General features: G+C 42.7%; 2 protein-coding genes across 3 annotated transcripts in view; one reads left to right on the top strand and one right to left on the bottom strand.

The window, feature by feature from the left end:
• Window positions 1-18,127, top strand: part of HEATR4 (HEAT repeat containing 4) — a 60,092-nt gene extending 41,965 nt beyond the window's left edge. The window contains exons 14-19 of one of the 2 annotated variants that reach the window (XM_084847038.1): window positions 4,943-5,132; window positions 7,936-8,014; window positions 8,984-9,155; window positions 9,861-9,922; window positions 14,527-14,752; window positions 17,714-18,127. In XM_084847038.1, the coding sequence (XP_084703164.1) occupies window positions 4,943-5,132; window positions 7,936-8,014; window positions 8,984-9,155; window positions 9,861-9,922; window positions 14,527-14,709 (686 nt within the window). In that variant the 3' untranslated portion in view covers window positions 14,710-14,752; window positions 17,714-18,127. Of the gene's footprint in view, window positions 1-4,942; window positions 5,133-7,935; window positions 8,015-8,983; window positions 9,156-9,860; window positions 9,923-14,526; window positions 14,865-17,713 lie in introns of those variants that run through there. The other variant, XM_084847046.1, reaches the window with a different exon arrangement.
• On the bottom strand, window positions 4,125-11,847 carry RIOX1 (ribosomal oxygenase 1). The gene has a single exon (XM_084847060.1). The coding sequence runs from the start codon at window positions 11,772-11,774 to the stop codon at window positions 9,984-9,986; it is 1,791 nt and encodes a 596-aa protein (XP_084703186.1). The 5' UTR covers window positions 11,775-11,847; the 3' UTR covers window positions 4,125-9,983.
• Window positions 18,128-20,316: the final 2,189 nt, after the last annotated feature.

The following is a 20,316-nucleotide window of genomic DNA, read 5'->3' on the forward strand; positions in this document are numbered from 1 at the left end:
TCACAGTAGTCCCAATCCCCTTTGTGAGTTAAACTCCATTTGAAATGGGGAATATCTTAAAATATGAGAAGTAGACTAACAGTGTGATCCTAAACATGTTTCTGTAGAAGTCCCAGAGTTCAATAGGACTTACTCCCTAGTAAGTGTGCTTCATATTGCATCCTTAATATTTGTTTATTGTAGGTTGGATCCAGACTTAGTCAAACTTAGAGTAGACCCACTGAAAATTAGTGGAACTTAAGTATGACTAAGTCTGGATCCAACCCTGTAAGGCTAAAACCTTCTGGCTGCATTATAGCCACTTCCAGGAAGTTTGGGTTCCTAGGTTATTTGTCAGAGACCCATTTTGAACTGTGAGCAGGCTGTTTCCATCCCAGCTAGTCATTATAAGAACTTCATAACATTAAGAATTGGTGCCTGTGTTTGCTTGTTTTCCTCATCCTGCCCAACCCCTTTTTCCTTTTGTGTCATATATTTTAGACTGCACGCCTGAGGGCAGGGACTGTCTTTTTCTTTTTTTATTGACCTCTAAGCTGCTCCAGGAGCCTTCCTAGTGGAACAGCAGGTGAAAAATGTTTACATTCATTAAATAATTAAATAAATAATCACAATTCTTCACATGTATGTCGCATTTCAAGTGTTCAAAGCATTTGCCACCTCATATACATTGTCTCAGTAAGCCTTAGAACAACCTTGTAAGACAGGCAAATATTACCATCCGTCATATTGCAGATGGGTTTCTAACACAGAGAGCAAAGCCTCTTACCTAAGGTCATCTTTTGAGTTGATGGCTAAGGCGATTTGAACCAGGGACTTCTTAGCTCATGTTTTTAGGGCATGGCTGGCTGGGACCTGCCAGGAGTTGTGGAATTTTTTTAATCTAAACATGCATAGGATTGCACCTTAATGTGTCTTTTTCATGTAACCTGTGAGTTTTTAAAAATGCAAATAAAAGCTTCAATGAGGGATTTCCTCCCTCTGCAAAGAGCACCATCAGAGCAGAGACTTCCTTTAAGATCACATCTAGGGAGAAAAGGGTTAAATTCCCCTTCCATGCCTGCTGTGACCCTGATAATTAGCAGCAGCACCAGTAGCTGGTCTTTGCATTTTTATGAATGTGCATATTAAGTCCCCCCTTCATGGATCACTGCTTTGTTGTGGCGAAGGGGCTTGCGTAACTCAGTGAAGCCATACGCTATGCCATGCAGGGCCACCCAAGACGGACAGGTCATGGTGGAGAGTTCTGACAAAATGTGGTCCACTGGAGAAGGAAAAGGCAACCCACTCCAGTATTCTTGCCAAGAAAACCCCATGGAACGTATCACAAGGCTAAAAGAGATGACGCGGGAAGATGAGCCCCTCAGGTCGGAAGGTGTCCAATATGCTACTGGGGAAGAGCAGAGGGTATTTCCAAGTAGCGCCAGAAAGAGTGAATCGGCTGGGCCAAACCCAAAAGGACACTCAGCTGTGGATGTGTCTGGTGGTGAAAAGAAAATCCGATGCTGTAAAGAACAATATTGTTTAGGAACCTGGAATGTCAGATCAATGAATCAAGGTAAGCTGGAGGTGGTCAAACATGAGATGGCAAGATTGAACATCGACATCTTGGGAATCAGCGAACTAAAATGGACAGGCATGGGCGAATTTAATTCAGGTGACCATCATATCTACTATTGTGGGCAAGAATCCCTTAGAAGAAATGGAGTAGCACTCATAGTCAACAAAAGGGTGGGAAAAGCAGTATTGGGGTACAATCTTAAAAATGATAGAATGATCTCAGTACGAATCCAAGGCAAACCATTCAACATCACAGTAATTCAAGTCTATGCCCCAACCACTGAGGCCGAAGAAGCTGAGGTTGATCGGTTCTATGAAGACCTACAACACCTTCTAGAACTAACACCAAAAAAAGATGTCCTCTTCATCATAGGGGATTGGAATGCTAAAGTAGGAAGTCAAGAAATCACCGGGATAACAGGCAGGCATGGCCTTGGTGTACAAAATGAAGCAGGACAAAAGCTAATAGAGTTTTGCCAAGAGAACATGCTGATCATAGCAAACACTCTTTTCCAACAGCACAAGAGGCGACTCTACACATAGACATCACCAGATGGTCAATATCGAAATCAGATTGATTATGTCCTTTGCAGCCAAAGATGGAGAAGCTCCATACAGTCAGTAAAAACAAGACCTGGAGCTGACTGTGGCTCAGATCATGAGCTGCTTCTTGCAAAATTTCGGCTTAAATTGAAGAACGTCGGGAAAACCACTAAACCATTCAGGTATGACCTAAATCATATCCCTGATGAATATACAGTGGAGGTGAGGAATAGATTTCAGGGATTAGACCTGATAGACAGAGTGCCTGAGGAACTATGGACGGAGGTCCGTAACATTGTTCAGGAGGCAGCAACGAAATCCATCCCCAAGAAAAAGAAATGCAAGAAAGCAAAGTGGCTGTCTGATGAGGCTTTACAAGTAGCTCACGAAAGAAGGGAAGCGAAAAGCAAGGGAGAAAGGGGAAGATATACCCAACTGAATGCAGAGTTCCAGAGAATAGCAAGGAGAGACAAGAAGGCCTTCTTAAATGAACAATGCAAAGAAATCGAGGAAAACAACAGAATTGGAAAGACTAGAGATCTCTTCAAGAAAATCGGAGATCTCAAGGGAACGTTTTGTGCAAAGACGGGCATGATAAAGGACAAAGAAGGCAGGGACCTAACAGAAGCAGATGAGATTAACAAGAGGTGGCAAGAATACACAGAAGAACTATACAGGAAAGATCTGAATGTCCCTGATAGCCATGATAGTGCGGTCACTGAACTTGAGCCGGACATCCTCGCGAGTGAAGTCAAGTGGGCCTTAGGAAGCATTAGTAACAACAAAGCTAGCGGAGATGACAGTATTCCAGCCGAGCTATTTAAAATCCTAAAAGATGATGCTGTTAAAGTGCTGCATTCAATATGCCAACAAATCTGGAACACTCAACAGTGGCCACAAGACTGGAAACGGTCAGTTTACATTCCAATTCCAAAGAAGGGCAACGCCAAAGAGTGTTCAAACTACCGCACAATTGCGCTCATTTCACATGCCAGCAAGGTGATGCTCAAAATCCTACAAGCTAGGCTTCAGCAGTATGTGAACCGAGAACTACCAGAAGTACAAGCTGGGTTTAGAAGAGGCAGAGGAACTAGAGATCAAATCGCCAACATTCGCTGCATCATGGAGAAAGCAAAAGAATTCCAGAAAAACGTCTATTTCTGCTTCATTGACTACGCTAAAGCCTTTGATTGTGTGGATCACAACAAACTGTGGCAAATTCTTAAAGTGATGGGAGTACCAGACCACCTTACCTGTCTCCTGAGAAACCTGTACGAGGGTCAAGAAGCAACAGTAAGAACCAGACATGGAACAACCGATTGGTTCAAAATTGGGAAAGGAGTACGACAAGGCTGCATATTGTCACCCTGCTTATTTAACTTATATGCAGAGTACATCATGAGAAATGCCGGGTTGGATGAATCAGAGGTCGGAATTAAGATTGCCAGGAGAATTATCAACAACCTCCGATATGCAGACGATACCACCCTAATGGCAGAAAGCGAAGAGGATCTCAAGAGCCTCCTGTTGAGGGTGAAAGAGGAGAGTGCAAAAGCTGGTTTGAAACTCAACATTAAAAAAACTAAGATCATGGCATCTGGCCCCATCACTTCCTGGCATATAGAAGGGGAAGAAATGGAAACAGTGACAGATTTTACTTTCTTGGGCTCCAAGATCACCGCAGACGGTGACTGTAGCCATGAAATTAAAAGATGCTTGCTCCTTGGGAGGAAAGCTATGGCCAACCTAGACAGCATAGTCAGAAGCAGAGACATCACCTTGCCGACAAAGGTCCGTCTAATCAAAGCTATGGTTTTCCCAGTAGTAATGTATGGCTGTGAGAGCTGGACTATAAGGAAGGCTGAGCGCCGAAGAATTGATGCTTTCGAACTGTGGTGCTGGAGAAGACTCTTACGAGTCCCCTGGACTGCAAGGAGGTCAAATCAGTCCATCCTAAAGGAAATCAACCCTGACTGCTCATTGGAAGGACAGATACTGAAGCTGAAGCTCCAATATTTTGGCCACCTAATGCGAAGAGAAAACTCCCTGGAAAAGACCCTGATGCTGGGAAAGACTGAAGGCAAAAGGAGAAGGGGACGGCAGAGGATGAGATGGCTAGATAGCATCACGGATGCAATGAATATGAACTTGAGCACGCTCCGGGAGAGAGCGCAGGACAGGAAGGCCTGGCGTGCTATGGTCCATGGGGTCACGAAGAGTCGGACACGACTGAATGACTGAACAACAACAACAACAACAAATATTAAGTCCAAATTTAAATATTAAATTTAATGTCATGTCAAGTATGGTCCTTAGCTGTTAATACTGAACCAGCTAGCCTACCTATTCTGTTAACAAGTGCAGTTATCTCTTACATGCCATGGCAGTGTCCCCTTTCTGCTGAAATTTCACATTAAAAATGTATTTAGATCCTGACACTCCTCTAGAGTAAACATATCCTAATTTATCACTATGCCCATGGGTACAATATTACCCGTAATTGCATGATAAAGTCAACTGTGGCTTGTTTTCCAAAAATATAAAAATTGTAAGATGACTAATGCTGTTTCCATCTGCAAATGATAATTTGGGTATAATCAGTTTTGTGCTTTAAGGGACAAGTGATTGCTAAGAAGGTTGCAAAAGAATCCTTCCCTCAAAAAGGGACTTTTGCCCCCTTTCGCTTCAAGGAAAGGTACCGTTCCATTTCCAAATGCAGGACGTACAACTACAGGTGTACAGTATTCTGTTCATATATCTGGAAAATGCTGTGCCTTTGGGTTCAAGTGGCTCATCTTCCTGGCATAAGTATTGAAATAAATGCTATTTTCTTTTCTGGCAGCTCTGGGTCAGATAGGTGAGGCAAGCCCCTACCTAAAAGAACTCCTCCTCTGGGCCCTTCATTATGAAGAAGATCCCGGGGTACGAAGGGAAGCCTGCCGTAGTATCATCACCCTCAAGATGCAGGATGAAACTGTTCGGGCCACTTTACTGGAGAGAATGATATTGGAACCAAACGAGTTGGTCAAAGAGTAAGTCACTGGTTTCCTAAAAGGAAGACACGTTTTACTTCCTCCTCCTGGGACTTCTTGGAGGATGTGAGGTACATTTCTACTTAGCATATTGGCATCTTCTAAGAATGCACTTTAAGCTTTAAAAATTTGGACACATGGAGTCTGCACTCCTGAAACATAAACACTGCTTGTCATACCAGTGATTTCACTTGAACACCATTCACATGTTAGCCAGACACAGCCTCAGCCACACATTCAGTGAGTATCAAAATAGGATACACATGCATAGAGCTCCTCCATGTAAGGGGGGCTTCTGGGCCAGTCAGGATCCCCCATTGCGTGGAATAACTTTACACACATACATCAGTATGCACACAGCGCCCATTCTTACATTTGCCAAATGCACAGCTGGCAGAGCGTGTGGCCACCACAGCCCTCCTGCTTCCCCATGCATTTTTTTAATATGTGAAGGGGTTTGTCTGACACCCCGCCACCCATTAAATCCCAAGTGTCTTGCCTGAAAATTACAGTCCAGCATGTGCTCCAATTGTGCCTAAGTAACATTTATGGACCCTTCTTTCTCAGCGTATATACATTACTAGTGTTCTGAACTTGTACTTACTAGTGGAGACTGTCAGCCAACTGTTCATATTTTCCTAAAAGACTAATCTTTCTTCCTTTGGAACTGGATTATAGTACTTTCCATACGGACAAAATTTTGAAAGATTGAAAATATTGACAGTTGGAAGCAAGATGTGCAGCTATGACATATGAAGCTTCCTTATATGGGGGCAGACCACTGGGCCATTTAGTCCAGAACCACCTACTCAGACTAGCAAAGCTCCAGGGTCTCAGGCAGAGGTCTTCCCCAGCCCTACTGCCCACAATCCTTTTCAACCTGGGATGGCAGGAATTACCCTGAAACTTCTATGTGCAAATCACGTGACAGCTAAGTGTTAAAATGAGCTTTCAGGGCTGCAACCTATGAATGTAAGCATGTGTCTAGGTCAGCCTTCCCCAACCAGGTGTCCTCGAAATGATTTGGACTACAATTCCCAACATTCCTGACAACCGGCCATGCTAGCTTGGCCTGATGGGAACTGAAGTCCAAAACATCGGGGGTACCAGGTTGGAGAAGGTTGGTTTGGGTCAACCTTCACATCAACGTTTCAAACTAATTGGTTTTGATGAAGTACCTAGCTGATCTATACCTTTTCCATACACATACTACAAATACTTTGGTTCACACAGAATAGACGTACTGATTTATTTTATTTTTTCAAACGCGTAGGACTTAGTTTGGGAGAGTGGTTATATTATTATGTTACTGTCTTCAAACAGCCTAAGAGTGCAATCCTATGCAGGTTTAGACATAAAAACGTACTACTACTCCCAGTATCCCCCAGCCAGCTGCTGGCTGGGGGATGCTGGGAGTTGTAGGACTTTTTTCTGTCTAAACCTGCATAGGATTGCACCCTAAGTCAATGAGGCGGTTGCAGAGGATGTATGTCTTTGGGAGCAGGAAACTAATTTCATCAAATCTTTTACACACATTTGCAAGCAAGCAAGCAATTGAAGTATTTTACATATCAAAGGGCCCACTGGCTTAAACATGAAGCTTGGAACAAATTTCTCTGGGGCTATCTGATGACATACTCTATAGCCTATCCGGCTTGCATTTGAAAAGCATTTAAAAAACTAGTTTTCCATTAAGGTTAGGCCTTAATTTGTCTCTGGGTAGATAGTGCATATTTTGATATACTGGAATGGTGTGTTTTACTAGCTAAAATGCTTATGTTTGAGCTGTCTTTGATTAATGTAATCTTGCTTAAGACTCACAATGTCTGAAAACTTAGTTTCAAGAAACTTTTGCATTCTGCTTTCAAGAGTAACTTCAGAACTGGAATTTTGGCTCCCAAGTCACTTAGATGGATCTAAAAGTTTCACTGGAATACAAATGTTACTTCTAATGAGTTCTACTAAAACTGGTAATCCCAAATCTGCCTCATCTCTCATGCACCTTTTCCACACATTCTCATGCTCCTTCCAAATTCCTCAGTCAGCCGGAACCGTAAGCAACATCTATTACTTCAATAACTTGTGATAATTTCTACCTCCTTCCCTTTCTAATAATCTTATCCTGCAAGCTGCTACGTGGATCAAACAGATCACAGGACTAGGCACTAGACTGCAGTTATGGCCTTCGCCAGTATGTCAGCACCAAAGCCCTACCCCAGGCCTACTGCACCAATACTCATCTCTTCCTCCTGATGCACATATAAGTTCTACAAATGGATTTGCATAGTAAGCAGAGGTTGAAGTGTCCCCTCCATCAACCTCTTATGTGGCATCAAAAGGATTTTTGGGACTCATTGGAAGTATGGAGAAAAATGAAAGCATGAGCATCTTCAAAGAAGCCTAAAGGTCTAGAGCAGCCTTCCCCCAACAGGGTTCCCTCCAGGTGTTTTGGACTAAAGCTGCCATCAGACCCAGCCAGCATGGCCACTGGTTGGGGATGATGGGAATTCTAATTCCAAACATCTGGAGGGCAAAATGTTGGGGGAAGCTGGTCTAGAGGGAGGCTTTACCTAGCTGAGAAAGGGAAAACTATACAGTACTGCAGTGGCACAAGGCACTTCTTAAACTGTTGCAGCTCTCTGAGATTAAAGTGCATGTATTTAGCAGAGGCTAAAATAAGTAGAGACTGAGAAGAAAAACAGTATACAAATGGAGTTAGCCAGCTTCTTTCTCTGCGGGGCATTCAATCTGAGATCTCTGCAGCAGCATACAACTAACACACTGTTTATTAATTCCAATGTAGGGAGGTGAGTCGTGCTGTGTTGACTTTCAATTTTGAACAGGAAGAGGAACAAGAAATAATCCAAAAGATCAAGGATAAGGTGAAAAATTCACAATCAGAATTTTTCTGGGCCAAGACTAAACCAAACTTTGTGTAGGGGTAAAGAGCAGATAAATCTTAAGACACTTACAGCACACCATTCCTGTCCCCATCCTCCACACTTCTGAAGATTCAAAACAATATAGAATTATCATACATAAAAGGCTGGATACTAGTTTTAGGGTAATGGAACTATATAGGGACAATTGGATGCAGCCAGGATGGGATTAGATGGACATACTTCAAAGCGTCAGAGCAACTGTTAAGTGAAGGCTTGGTCTTACATGCTTAGATATGATGGAAGAACATTGGTATTGGGTAAGGAATGTCTGAGCAAGAAAGAGATGCTTCTTGTGATTTGACATCACTTTCAAACAATGCCATGTGCATTCTGGAGGTGGCAGTCCTGGGAGAACTGGGCCACATGGATTCCTGCATTTCGATCTATCAATTGTGGAGCAACAGCTACTAGATGTCAATTCCCCTTTCTTTTCCCATATCCTTCCTGTTCATTTCAGCTTTAGGCACAAAGCTACAGGATATGGGAGCCTTACAGAAGAGTAACAGTTGATTAATATCACAGGTTAATGCCTTGATTTAGTTGTCCAGACTTTCTGCCGCCCAACTCATATCTTTCCTAATTTTTTACAATGTGGACTTCTATCACCATTTTATTGTAGATGTTATGCTTTTAGCAAGAAAGAGAAGCTGAGGTAATGCAGGGTTAATGTGTATTGTTTATTTTCACATATAAACCAGAGGGAGTGGTGGAAAGTAGTTACAGGATTCAGTTATCAGAGATCTAGTTCAAACCACTTAGCAGCCCAGTCCTCAAATACATTTCCCCTGATTCTGTCTTCATGTTGGATACTTTTTTAGGTCTGGTCAGATAGAATCTAGATCTGGTGAATTGAGTGGTTAAGGTCTAGTGATAAATGAAAACATTAAAAAAATGCTATTTCTGGTGCAGATTGCCACATTAAGCCAAAAAGACTTGGTGATTGAGAAACTGCTGAAACTTCAAGAGGTAACAGAGAACACATGGCATGAGGCTCATCGCATCTATCGTGAGAAGGGAGATATCTTTGCATACAGAGAGATAAAGGATATCTTCCTTGCTGTTATTCAAGCCACTTTCACTGGTAATTTGGGATGGCAGGAAAAGGGGCTTGGTGGAATTCTAGTTTTTGTTTTTACCTGGTCGGGGGGGGGCTCACAGAAGGCTCTTAATGCAGCTTTAAAGCGCCTTTATTTATTATGTATTAACAATATTCATATGCTGCTTCTCATTCGAAACAAATACTTAGCCTCACAGAATATAGAATGTGACTGTAAGATGGGGTCCTTCTGAAATGAAGGGGATGTCCAAATAACTGTATTAATTGAGATATACAAGTCACTTTTGCTTAGGATTTATCAGTTTTTAAAAGCCAGTGCCTGTAAGATATGTAGGATCATCAATTTCAAGAGGAGCGTAAGGCATTACTAGTAGTGTTGTGCAATCAAACTTATCTGATAATCTTTCTTTGAACATAGGTTTGTTAAGATAGTATCTGGTGCATGTTTTAATTTCTAATCAAATACCCAATTCAGATGTTCATTTTCGTAATATATTTAAACATGGAATTCTCATTTTTGCCACAGGAAAAGCCTTAGTCTACTGTTTATGCCTCTTGCAAACTTTATTAGAATCAAGTTCTTCTACACCTTAATATGGCCCTCAGCTAAAAAAAACTGGTTTCAAAGTTATAGGTAGATGCACTGTGCTGTCAACATCTTAATATGCAGATGGTGTTAGTCTTTCTTTAAATAGCTGGACTAAAATATATATCTGCTTGTCTATCCAGAACAAACTAGCTGTCCAAGGAGGAAGTTCTCAAAGCTATGGACTGCTATCTTAAATTTACTAGTAAGTATAAGAGAAGCCTGTTCTTTCTCAAAATGTATTTATTTTGACAATATCTAGGATGTTACACAGACAGAGGGTTCTTAATAATCAACAATCCCTTCTCAAACAAGACAGTTGCCAAGGCAATCTTATCATCCAAGGTAGCACAAGGAAGGGCTTCCACACTGACATATTTTGGGTAAGAAGAAAGCAAAAATTCAACACTATCTAAATATTCAGGCTCTATTTCACAGTACTTGGGCTCCTCCTTGTGGTATACCCTTGAGTTTTCGGTGGTATAATACAGCAACATGCCATCACCTTCATTGCACAATCTGACAATTCCATACCGAAGCAGCCGTACCTGCATCTTTTCCTTTATCTGGACATCAATATTTTGGACATTTCCATTCTCCCACCGTGCTGGATGTCCATATACACTCAATGCCTTTTCACTCTCAGTCAGCACTGGAGGGAGGCAATCATGGAGAAAAGCCTTGGCTTTCTGATCTACTGCAGCATCAACTGGTGCATAATCCACAAGTTTTGTTATTAAGGTAGTGATCTTTTGCATAAAAGCAGCTCGACGGGGGTCAACAACATCTGAATTCACAACTCCCATGTACTCCAAGTAGTCTATAGGCAGACCTTGGCGATATTCCACATCCTCTTCAATGGCCATCTGCAAAGCTGCAGGGAGGAGCTTTTCCAACAGGTCTCCCCAGGAGTTGCGCTGGTATGAGGAAACTGTTATATGGAGTGAATGTGCATCTGGAAGACAGTCTCCTTGATGGATAAACCCACGGGGGAAATAGAGCAGGTCTCCAGCTTCCAAGACAGTCTCCAGAATGGGCTCTCCAATCTCTGTCTGACTAAAGTTGTGACTCGAAAGCTGAGGCAACACCTCGGCCACTTTCCTAGGGTTGTAAACCCGCCAATGCTTCTTTCCTTCCAGCTGGATGACAAACGCTTCAATGTCATCATAATGAGGAGCAAAGCCCTGTGTCCCAGGAGGGGTCAGATACATGTTGGCCCCAACCATGCTGCTGAACTGCTCCTGTAGGATGGAGAGGAAGTGCCAGACCATGGGAGAAAAGGCCTGGGGGTTCAGCATCCTGAGGGAACACCCGTTCTTGTAGAAATCCCACACCACTGCCGGCACTGCCCGGCCCACCGGATTATGTGTCTCCCTCTTCCCATCTTCGTAGCTGGTCACGTCCAAGTTGACACCGAACTGGATGTCGTGGTCGCGCAGGATGGCATCAAACTCGGCCGTGGAGAAGAGGTCCTGGTAGTAGCCTGGGCTGCGCCTGTGGATCAACAGGGGCTTTTTCTCCCAGTAGCGTCCGAAGAACTGCTGCGGTGAAATGGGAGCAACGAGCCACTCGAAAAGCTGGGCGGCCCGCTGCCGGCTATGCTGGACGTTCGCCAGCTCTTGGAGGAGGCGCCGGAGCGAGCAGCCCGCAAAAGGGCGCTGCGGGGCGGGCGCCTCGCCTTCTGCATGGGGGGCTGCTGCGGCTGCTGAGGGCCTTCCATCCGCCCGCCCGCGCTCACGCTTTCCCTGCGGCCCCATCCTCCGGCTCTGCAAGGGCGCCGCATAATTGGGTCCCACCTTGACCCTCCGTTTCTTTGCTAGCTTCTCCGCTGCAACCAGGGGAGGACGGGCAGCGCTGGGCTGCTCCCCATCGCCGGCCGCCGGTGCAACCGGCCAATCCCTGGCTACTGCCTTCTTCACGGGCCGCTTCTTGCTCCTCCGGCGTCTCGGGGAGGCGGACAGGCCGTGCGTTGGGCGGGGCGGCCGTTCCCGTTCCCAGAGCTGTCCGGCAGAACGATACGCCAAAAGCGCGGACACACGCAGGCCCGGCAGCGCCATGCCGGAACTCGGAACGGAGAGAGCCCGGCTGCGCGCGGGACGCGGCGCCACCGACGGCTTCCGGCCTGGGCGTGTTCTTTAATTTCTGTCCATCCGGTTTGGGGGGCGGCGGCCCGCGTTCCTGGTCTCACGGAGCGGCGGCAGAGGAATGGTCGAAGTGGCGCCTGTGGGGCTAGTCCCGTAGCACCTTTCCAATCCCCGTCGGGTTTTCTGGTCTAAAACAGAACTGGGTCTCTCCCCCGGCCCCTGCTAATTTACAAGGGATAGAGCGATGCTACTCTGCGTCCATACGGAGTGGTGGCCAATGGCAGCTTTCGTTTTTTAGCCGTAGTTTAGCCTGTGTGCAACTCTTATCGAGGCTTCCTCTGAGACACCACAGTCGAGCAGCTTGTGGCGGCTGCAATCCTAAGCACGTTTACCTAGGAGTGATTCTTACTGACCTATGTGAGACTTGCTTCTGAGTAAACGTGCATAGGCTCGGGCTGTGAGGCTCCAGTGGACACTTATGTGGAAGCAAGAACTGTTGATCTCAGTATGGCTTACATATGAGTAAACATACATAGGCGTTTAGGATGCAATCCTAAACCTATTTACTTGGAAGTAAATCCTATGAAACTCTATACTGTTAAGCTTGGACTTCAGGATGAGCAGCTGGATCAGGTGCTTTGCAGTATCCATAAATTCTCATCGAACACTTTACAGCAAGATTCAAAACAGATAATGGCAATGCCATTAAAATATTTTCCAGAGGGGTAACCATGTTAATCTGTTGCAGAAAACACAACAAAGAGTCTTATGACACCGTAAAGACATTTATTCTGGCATAAGCTTTCATGGACACTGTCCACCATCAGATGCACCTGTAGGTACTTAACAAATCATAAAGATTAATATGTACTTTTCATCCAACTGATTTCTGTTGGCTTAAGGGCATGCGGACTTTGGAGTTGCACAGAACTCTTCAGCAGGCAGAACTGAAAAGCAGCCTATTCTAAGCAATGTGATATCTATAGCAAATGCATTAATAATAATAATGGGTGGAATAAGCAATCATTCTTAATTTAAAGTATTTCTATCAGGCTTCTTCAAGGCTTCCCTGGAACAAGTGAATTGCAGAGTGCAATCCTATACATGTCCATTCAGAAGTAAGCTCCACTGAATGGGACTTCCTCCCAGATGAGTATATGATTGCAGACACAGACTTCAGCAGAACAGGCATTTATCCACAAATCACTTAAGCCAGCATCAATGTGATCTAGCTAAGTGTGCTTACTCAGAAGACCTATGTTCAATGGGCTTATTCCCAAGTAAGTATTTGCGGGATTGCTGCTTAAACCACCAATTCCAGTGAAGTATGCCATAGTGCAATTAGACCTACTCAGATGCTAGTACTTCGGTTTATATCCGTTTCCCCAACCTGGCACCCTCCAGATGTGTTGGAATAAAACTCCCAGCATTGACTGGAGGATGCTGAGAGTTGTAGTTTGACACACATGGAGAGCACCAGGTTGGGGAAGGCTGGTTTATATGGCTTCTGCTACTGCTATTATGGCTGAAATCCTAAGCACACTTATTAGGAAGTAAGCCCTTTAGGAGTAAGTAGGACATGCTTAGTATCATCCTGCACAGCCTTTTACATGTAGACAAATAGGAGAAATCAATCCAGAGTGAATTTTTCATAGGATTTTAGTTTGATTGCCTGATTTATCTTAATGTAGATGTGCAATTACAATAATTAATAGCTAAATATTATTATTATTATATTTTATATCCTGCCTTTTTCCCAATACTGGGACTCAAGGCGGCCTTACAGCGTTCAAACTTCTACATTTAAAACCTATGAATAGAAATATAAATAAAATTGTACAAAAGTTACAAATATAATTAAATCATCAATATTAAAATCATTAAAACATTAAAAGACAACCTCAACAACAAAAATAATATCCATACGTCACATTTTTACAGGTCCAGACTAGTTATCTCCAAAGGCCTGCTGAAACAAAAAAGTTTTTGCATGCCTACGAAAACATATCAAGGAGGGTGCCACTCTCGCCTCCCTGGGAAGGGAGTTCCAGAGCCTTGGGGCAGCCACCGAGAAGGCCCTCTCCCGCATTCCCACCAGGCATGCCTGTGATGACGGCAGGATGGCAAGAAGGGCTTCCCCTGAAGATCTCAGGGCACGAGTAGGCTCATGGGGAGAATACGGTTTAAAGCCGTTTAGGGCTTTATAGGACATAACCAGCACTTTGAATTGTGCCCGGAAACAGACTGGGAGCCAGTGAAGCTGTTTTAACAGGGGAGTTGTATGCTCCCTGTAACCAGCCCCAGTCAGCAGTCTGGCCGCAGCTCTTTGAACCAGCTGAAGTTTCCGAACACTCTTCTGAGGCAGCCCCACGTAGAGTGCATTACAGTCATCCAAACGGGATGTAACTAAGGCATGTGTCACTGTGGCCAAGTCAGACATCTCAAAGTTCACAAGTTCACAAAATATACCATCTAAAGTGGTTTGTAGGTTGCACTGTTAATGTAAAGTAAGTGACCAAATGTAAAAGTAACTAATCATGAAGTAACAAACACTTAACATTAGATGTTGTTTACGTAATCTGTACAGAAATTGACAGTAAATACTGAAAAAAACTAGAAAAAGGCATAATTTGTTCAAAGATTATTTGCAAAGACATAGGGGTAGGGGGTCTGTGCATGTTTTCAGCTCTCTTAAATCAAGTTTTGCTTTATACTCACATTCCAGCCTTGGTTGGGAATTCCACCAAACCCATGGACACAAAAAGCCTTTTTAGAAGCACTGGGAATATACAATGCCGAGAAGCAGAAATGTGCCAAGAAATCAAAAACACCCAGAGAGAACCAGAAAGAACCCAGGGTCATCAAGAAGAATGAAGAAACAACACCCACTGTCCATTTTGTGCCATGACTATTCAAGCTGTGTAGCTCAACCTATTACTGTGGGAAAGCAGGTACAAATATTCTGGCCAGTCTTCTAAGGTTTCATATGAACAATAGTTTCTTAGAGGGCAATCCTATGCATGTTTAGACAGAAAAAAGGCCTACAACTCCCAGCATGCCCCAGCCAGCTGTAAGCCTTTTTTCTGGGGCATCTGCTAGGAGTTGTAGGCCTTTTTTCTGTCTAAACGTGCATAGGATTGCGCCTTTAGAAACTTGAAGAAAGAGTTGTAAACCCATCATTGCTCATAGTACACACTAATTTGTGTGAGTCCCACCATTTTCTGAGCCTCAAGTTATATAGTGGGAGGAGTTAAGCTAGATGCAGAAGTATTACCAGCAATACATCACTGGTAATACTTCTGCAACAGATGTGTAGCTGTCATGGGTGCCTATTACTGGATAGTGCTTATGCAGAGTCATAGACTCCTCCGTGATACTTAAAGCAGTTTTGGAATTTTTAAAGTTAAAAAAAAGTTTTGTGTTCTGTGTGCACTGCAGTGCAGTGCATATCTACATGTGTTTATGTAGCCCTTTAGAAAGAAAAACATTTGCAAAGCTACCACTCCCTATCAGCAATCCCACAATTTTTCTTCTTCTCTAAAAGAATTATTGTAGAAGAGAAAAAGATTCAGTCAGGCATTGCAGTTCAGATGTTGCTGAACTACAGTTCCAATAATCCTGGACCATTAACCATGTTGGCTGGGGCTGATGGGAGCTGGAGTTCATCAACATCTGAAAGATCACAGGTTCCCCACTCCTGGATTAGAAGAACAGAAGTTGCTCCCTACAGTTGCATAAGACATGGGGATTTTCTATTAAGAAAATGGAGCATACAGGGTTCCTGCCGTGCACTTCCCATTGTTTCCATTATATTTGCATAGTTATCAAGCTTTTGATGCTAAATTAGGGCTACTATGCCTGCAATTCTAAGCCATGGATGAACAACATGTGACCCTCCAGATGTTTTCACCTACAACTCCCATCAGCCCTAGCCAGCATAGCCAATGGTGAGGGATGATGGGAGTTGTTGGTCCAAACATCCGGAGGGCCACAAGTTGCCCGCTCCTGTTCTAAGCACTAGGAAGTAAGTCCCATTGAAATCTGTGGGGATTTCTTCTTAGAAAACATGCTTAGGATTATGCTGCAAGTTACCCTCTGTGCTTCACAGAAATGTTATCTGTGTATAGCCAAAGTAATATAGCAATAATTCATCCTAAGATGCATTTTCAGAAGTAACTCAGACCAAATTGACCCATATTGCAACCCAAATGAAAACACACACACACACACACACACACACACACACACAGCAGAGTTCATAGGCTCTATCACATGTAATATGGATGTTTCTTTTGTGAGACTAGTGACCACTGTCAATATGTGCTGGAAAATATGTAGGGAGAGTGAGTGGTGTAATACACTCAAAGGGGTCCTACGTGAACATATTGGTGTCAAGCTAGAACACCAGTTTGTTTGTCTCTCTCTCTCTCTCTCTCTCTCTCTCACACACACACACACACACACACTTCATTGCTATTAGAATTATACAAAGCTTTGTTCTGGCTCTGTAGTAGGAGAAATTGTATCAGTTTTAGAGTAAAGGGTGACTCTTTTTTGTAGTAACATGCACACACATAAATTAAGAATAAAAATCTGTTCTTGTAGCTAGTCCAACATTCTTACTAGTATTACTGGAATCTGGGCTTCTCAAATTTACCTTTTATATAGTGAAGTAGGTAGAAGCATTTTTTCTTAACACAACACTATGATATTGTTGGTTCAACAGTAACTTATGCAAGCTTTAGTGCCAAAAATGTTATTTTTCCAAACTATGTTAGCTTAAAAAACAGAATGTTCTAACAGAATGGAACTTTCTTATTAACCATGGACACTTCCTTGGATGATCAAACCTACATTCACTGTGATATATATAATCTCATTTCTAAAATGTAGGTATCCCTTGGAGGTGGGGGCTAACAGTCCAGTCTTATGCAGAATTAGTCTGGCCTAAGTCCATTGATTTAACTAAGTTTTAGGCATGCCTAACTGCATAGGACCATGGTAGATCGCATCCATCCTGCACATCATTCTATTTTTGCCTTTCCTACCTAACCATTTTTGTGTCACAGTGTCACTTCTGTCCATCCTGTCTTTCCATGTGATCCCTCTTCATACTAGTCATGGGGTGACACATCTGCCCTTCCATTCTTTTCTCATACCATGAGAAATTCATACTTTGATGTTAAGTACAATTTGCACTCTGTAATAGTGTAATCAGGATTGAACAGGAAACATGATTTCCAGAGAGTAAGATCCTGTTGTAAAGCTAGATTTTTTATGTTACACTGTGGTTTCATGGCTCTAGAGAGATGCCACCAGGTACCTTACCATGTCTTTTTTCTAAACATGGGTACATTTTAGAAAGGTGAGATAGAAATCCTAGAAATAACAATAGTAATAAATTTTAGTAGAGTCAGCTTACCAGTTTTCCTACTGTGAAGTGTTTTTTTTTTCTCGTTTGCAAAGAGTGCATGGTGAGAACTGCATGGAACTAGCTAATATGAAAAGCTCTAGCCTGGAACCAGTTTTGTTATCACCAAACACATCTGTAACAGTTGAATTAGCCTTGCCAAATATACTGTTAAGCCCAAAATAGGGAAGAATCAGGAATGACCTACTGTTAGCATTGCTTAAGAGGCACAACCGTTATTTGTGACTTAGGCAAAGAGCCTACAGTGTTCAATGACTACTATTTTGCATTTATTTATTGCCAACAATTATATCTGGTGCAAGTGCATTGCCCTATATCTGGTGCAATTGTGTTGTGAACCACCCTAAGAGCTTTGGCTATTAGGCAGTATAGAAATGTAATAAATAAATAATAAAATAAGCCTCTAGAAACCATTGCATTGCTCTGTTTATAACATGTATCTTAAACACCACACTGTCTTTTATTTTGTGTCCACATGCAGAGGGACATGATGATACATCTCTGTCATACCGAAAAGATAACAAATGCCATAGGAAGCTTGGTCTGATTGAGTAGCAGAAGCTCACTTTCTTAGAGACAATAGATAGCTCAGAGGGATGGCTAGATGGTGAAAGAAAATATGTATTTGTAAATGCGCTTTTCCTGTGCATTTTAAATCTGTATCCATTCTCCAACTTTGATGTCTTAACATCTGTACAAAATTATTTTTCAGTGAAATTAAGAGAAAAATCCTAAAACCAAAGTAAAGATCATTGTATTCCCACAGTTCCCTGCCTTCACGTTTCCATTGCTTTCTTCTTAAAGGAATAATCTGTACAAGTAGCGTTATTGTATGGAATGGTTACAGCAATATCAACTGAACACAGAGCAGTCCAGTTAGGTGAAGGGTTTTTTAATTGCTCAGAATTTTATGTGGAAAAACTTTATACAATATTTTGAAATAATTAAGTTAAATAGCATGCTGTGCATAGTAATCTGAGCAGAAGATGTGAATAGCATGCAGGATTCATCCAGTAGGAAGCTAGAGTCTGCAAGAAATTATTCTAGTATAGTGATGGAACAAAATAATTCTGAGTCAGGTAGAAGCAGAAGTATGGTGTGTTTCTGCCAGACTGTCATTCTTTCTTGTCACATGTCAATTGTTTAATACCGCTCCACAAACCAGTTAAGTCAGGGTTTGGGGATCTGAGTCAGTTTGAGACATGCAGTCCAATCTCATGCAGAGCTAGGAGTGCCTAGGCTCATTGATTTTATTCAGCTTGGGTGCACCTAACTCTGCATGGGATCTAGGTACTCCAGCTTACCCGGTTTGTGCTTTAGCAAGTACACAGGGCATCTGTTGCCAGATCACTTTCCTGGATGCATTGTTATTACCAAACCACAAGCTGGAGATAACTAAACAGAAACAGGAATTCCATGTAGAGACATCAGAGCTATGATCCCAAGCGAGTTATAAAGCTATTAAGAAGGATAAGTAGTGGGATCCTAAGTGGATAAGTTGTTTAAATGCTCATCATAACACCGTGGAAGACACCAGTGTAGAAATGGCTTACCACTAGGTGGTAGTGTAGTATAGACGAATGTTTCACTTAAGTTAAGAGTGCCATGCTCTTATTTTTCAAGCTTGGCAATCCTTTTATGGGGAATTGGATACTGTGCTTGCACCAGGAAGAAGAAAGCAATCTGTTTGTATAGGGAGGGTGGGTCTGAAAAATGATAGTTGTCCTGCTTATTATTCTTGCTCTGATACATATAAGCACTCTTTACCAAAACCAGCAGAAGCACAATAGCTAAAAGTGTTAATAACATTTGTCTCACATCTGTACCTTAGGAACAAACAACTTAGTGGACACTGGAAGGCTATTTCAAAAATACTGAGAAATCAGATATATTTTGAAATATGTGTGTGCGTCTCTCAGATACATATCTGCACATGTGAATGCTTGCATAAATGTACACACAGCCACAACTGCATGGTTTGGCCTCCTGCCACCAGCTACAGGGAGGGAGTCATCAGTATGCTAATCTAAGATTGACAGTCAGTCAAGAAGCAAAAGGAAAATCAGGGACGAATGCAGAGAAGACATATATAATTGGCCATCACTAAACAGGGAATTAAAAACTCTGGTGACAAAAAGAGTATGCAGGAGTTTGCAGTATAGTAAAAAGGGGGGTGGGGAAGTAGAACAATCTTTAATATTTTTCTTTTCATAGGATATAACAGAATACTGAGACTGAGTATGCCTGCAGAAACCTAGGTCAGGTTTATATATTGCTCCCAGTGGGATAATCACACAAAATAGCCTTCACATCAAAAACAGGCACACATACCTGTCTGCCTTGAAGTGTTCAGCTGCTCTGTGGCAGAAGTCACCATAGTCAGGAGCTATTCCTTCTGCCTGAGGCAGAGGGGCAGGCTGTCTCTGCCATGGCAAGCATCTAGCCCTGCTGCCTAAATAATGCTACTGAGGCAGGGTGAGTAGGATGGGTTCTCAACACTGAGAGAGGGGATTTCTAAGTGCTGGAGATGGAATATTGGGGACCTCCACTATCCCAGAGAACACTCCATGTTATGTAGATTCTAAACAGGTTGCCTACATGTGGCTTAGAAGCTGGTTAAAAGGAACAAAATGCCACAACTATGGTTTGATATTGTTAAAACCACATGTAACGGTGACCATGATACATAAAAGTGTCCCTCTCATAAGAAAACACCCCTGAAGAAAATATAATGGTGTTCCATGTGAATTATTTTCTCATACGTTATTCTGATAACCAATTGATGAAAGTAGCCTAAAACAACTTGTTACATCTAAAATGGCATCATGATCTTCTGTGTTATGATGAGGCAAATATCTTCTTTGAAAGTCATGCGGTTAAACTGAGGATGGTTCCTAGCTGCCTCTTTTTGTTAAAAGTATTGGTGAGTACCTGCAATGTTAGTTGCATCATCCTGTGCTGCTTATGGCATCTAGGTAAATCTGATTCTTTTATGTTTGTTTTCTTTCAGGGATCAGTCAGTGTCTCCGCCCTATATGCTCTTGGCAGCATGCTTATGTACTCAGGCAGCCCTTCCCAGCAGTG

Source organism: Heloderma suspectum, chromosome 1 (assembly GCF_057233095.1).
Source record: "Heloderma suspectum isolate Gila_16-S chromosome 1, 16-S_ref, whole genome shotgun sequence".
NCBI classification, from domain to species: Eukaryota; Metazoa; Chordata; class Lepidosauria; order Squamata; family Helodermatidae; genus Heloderma; species Heloderma suspectum.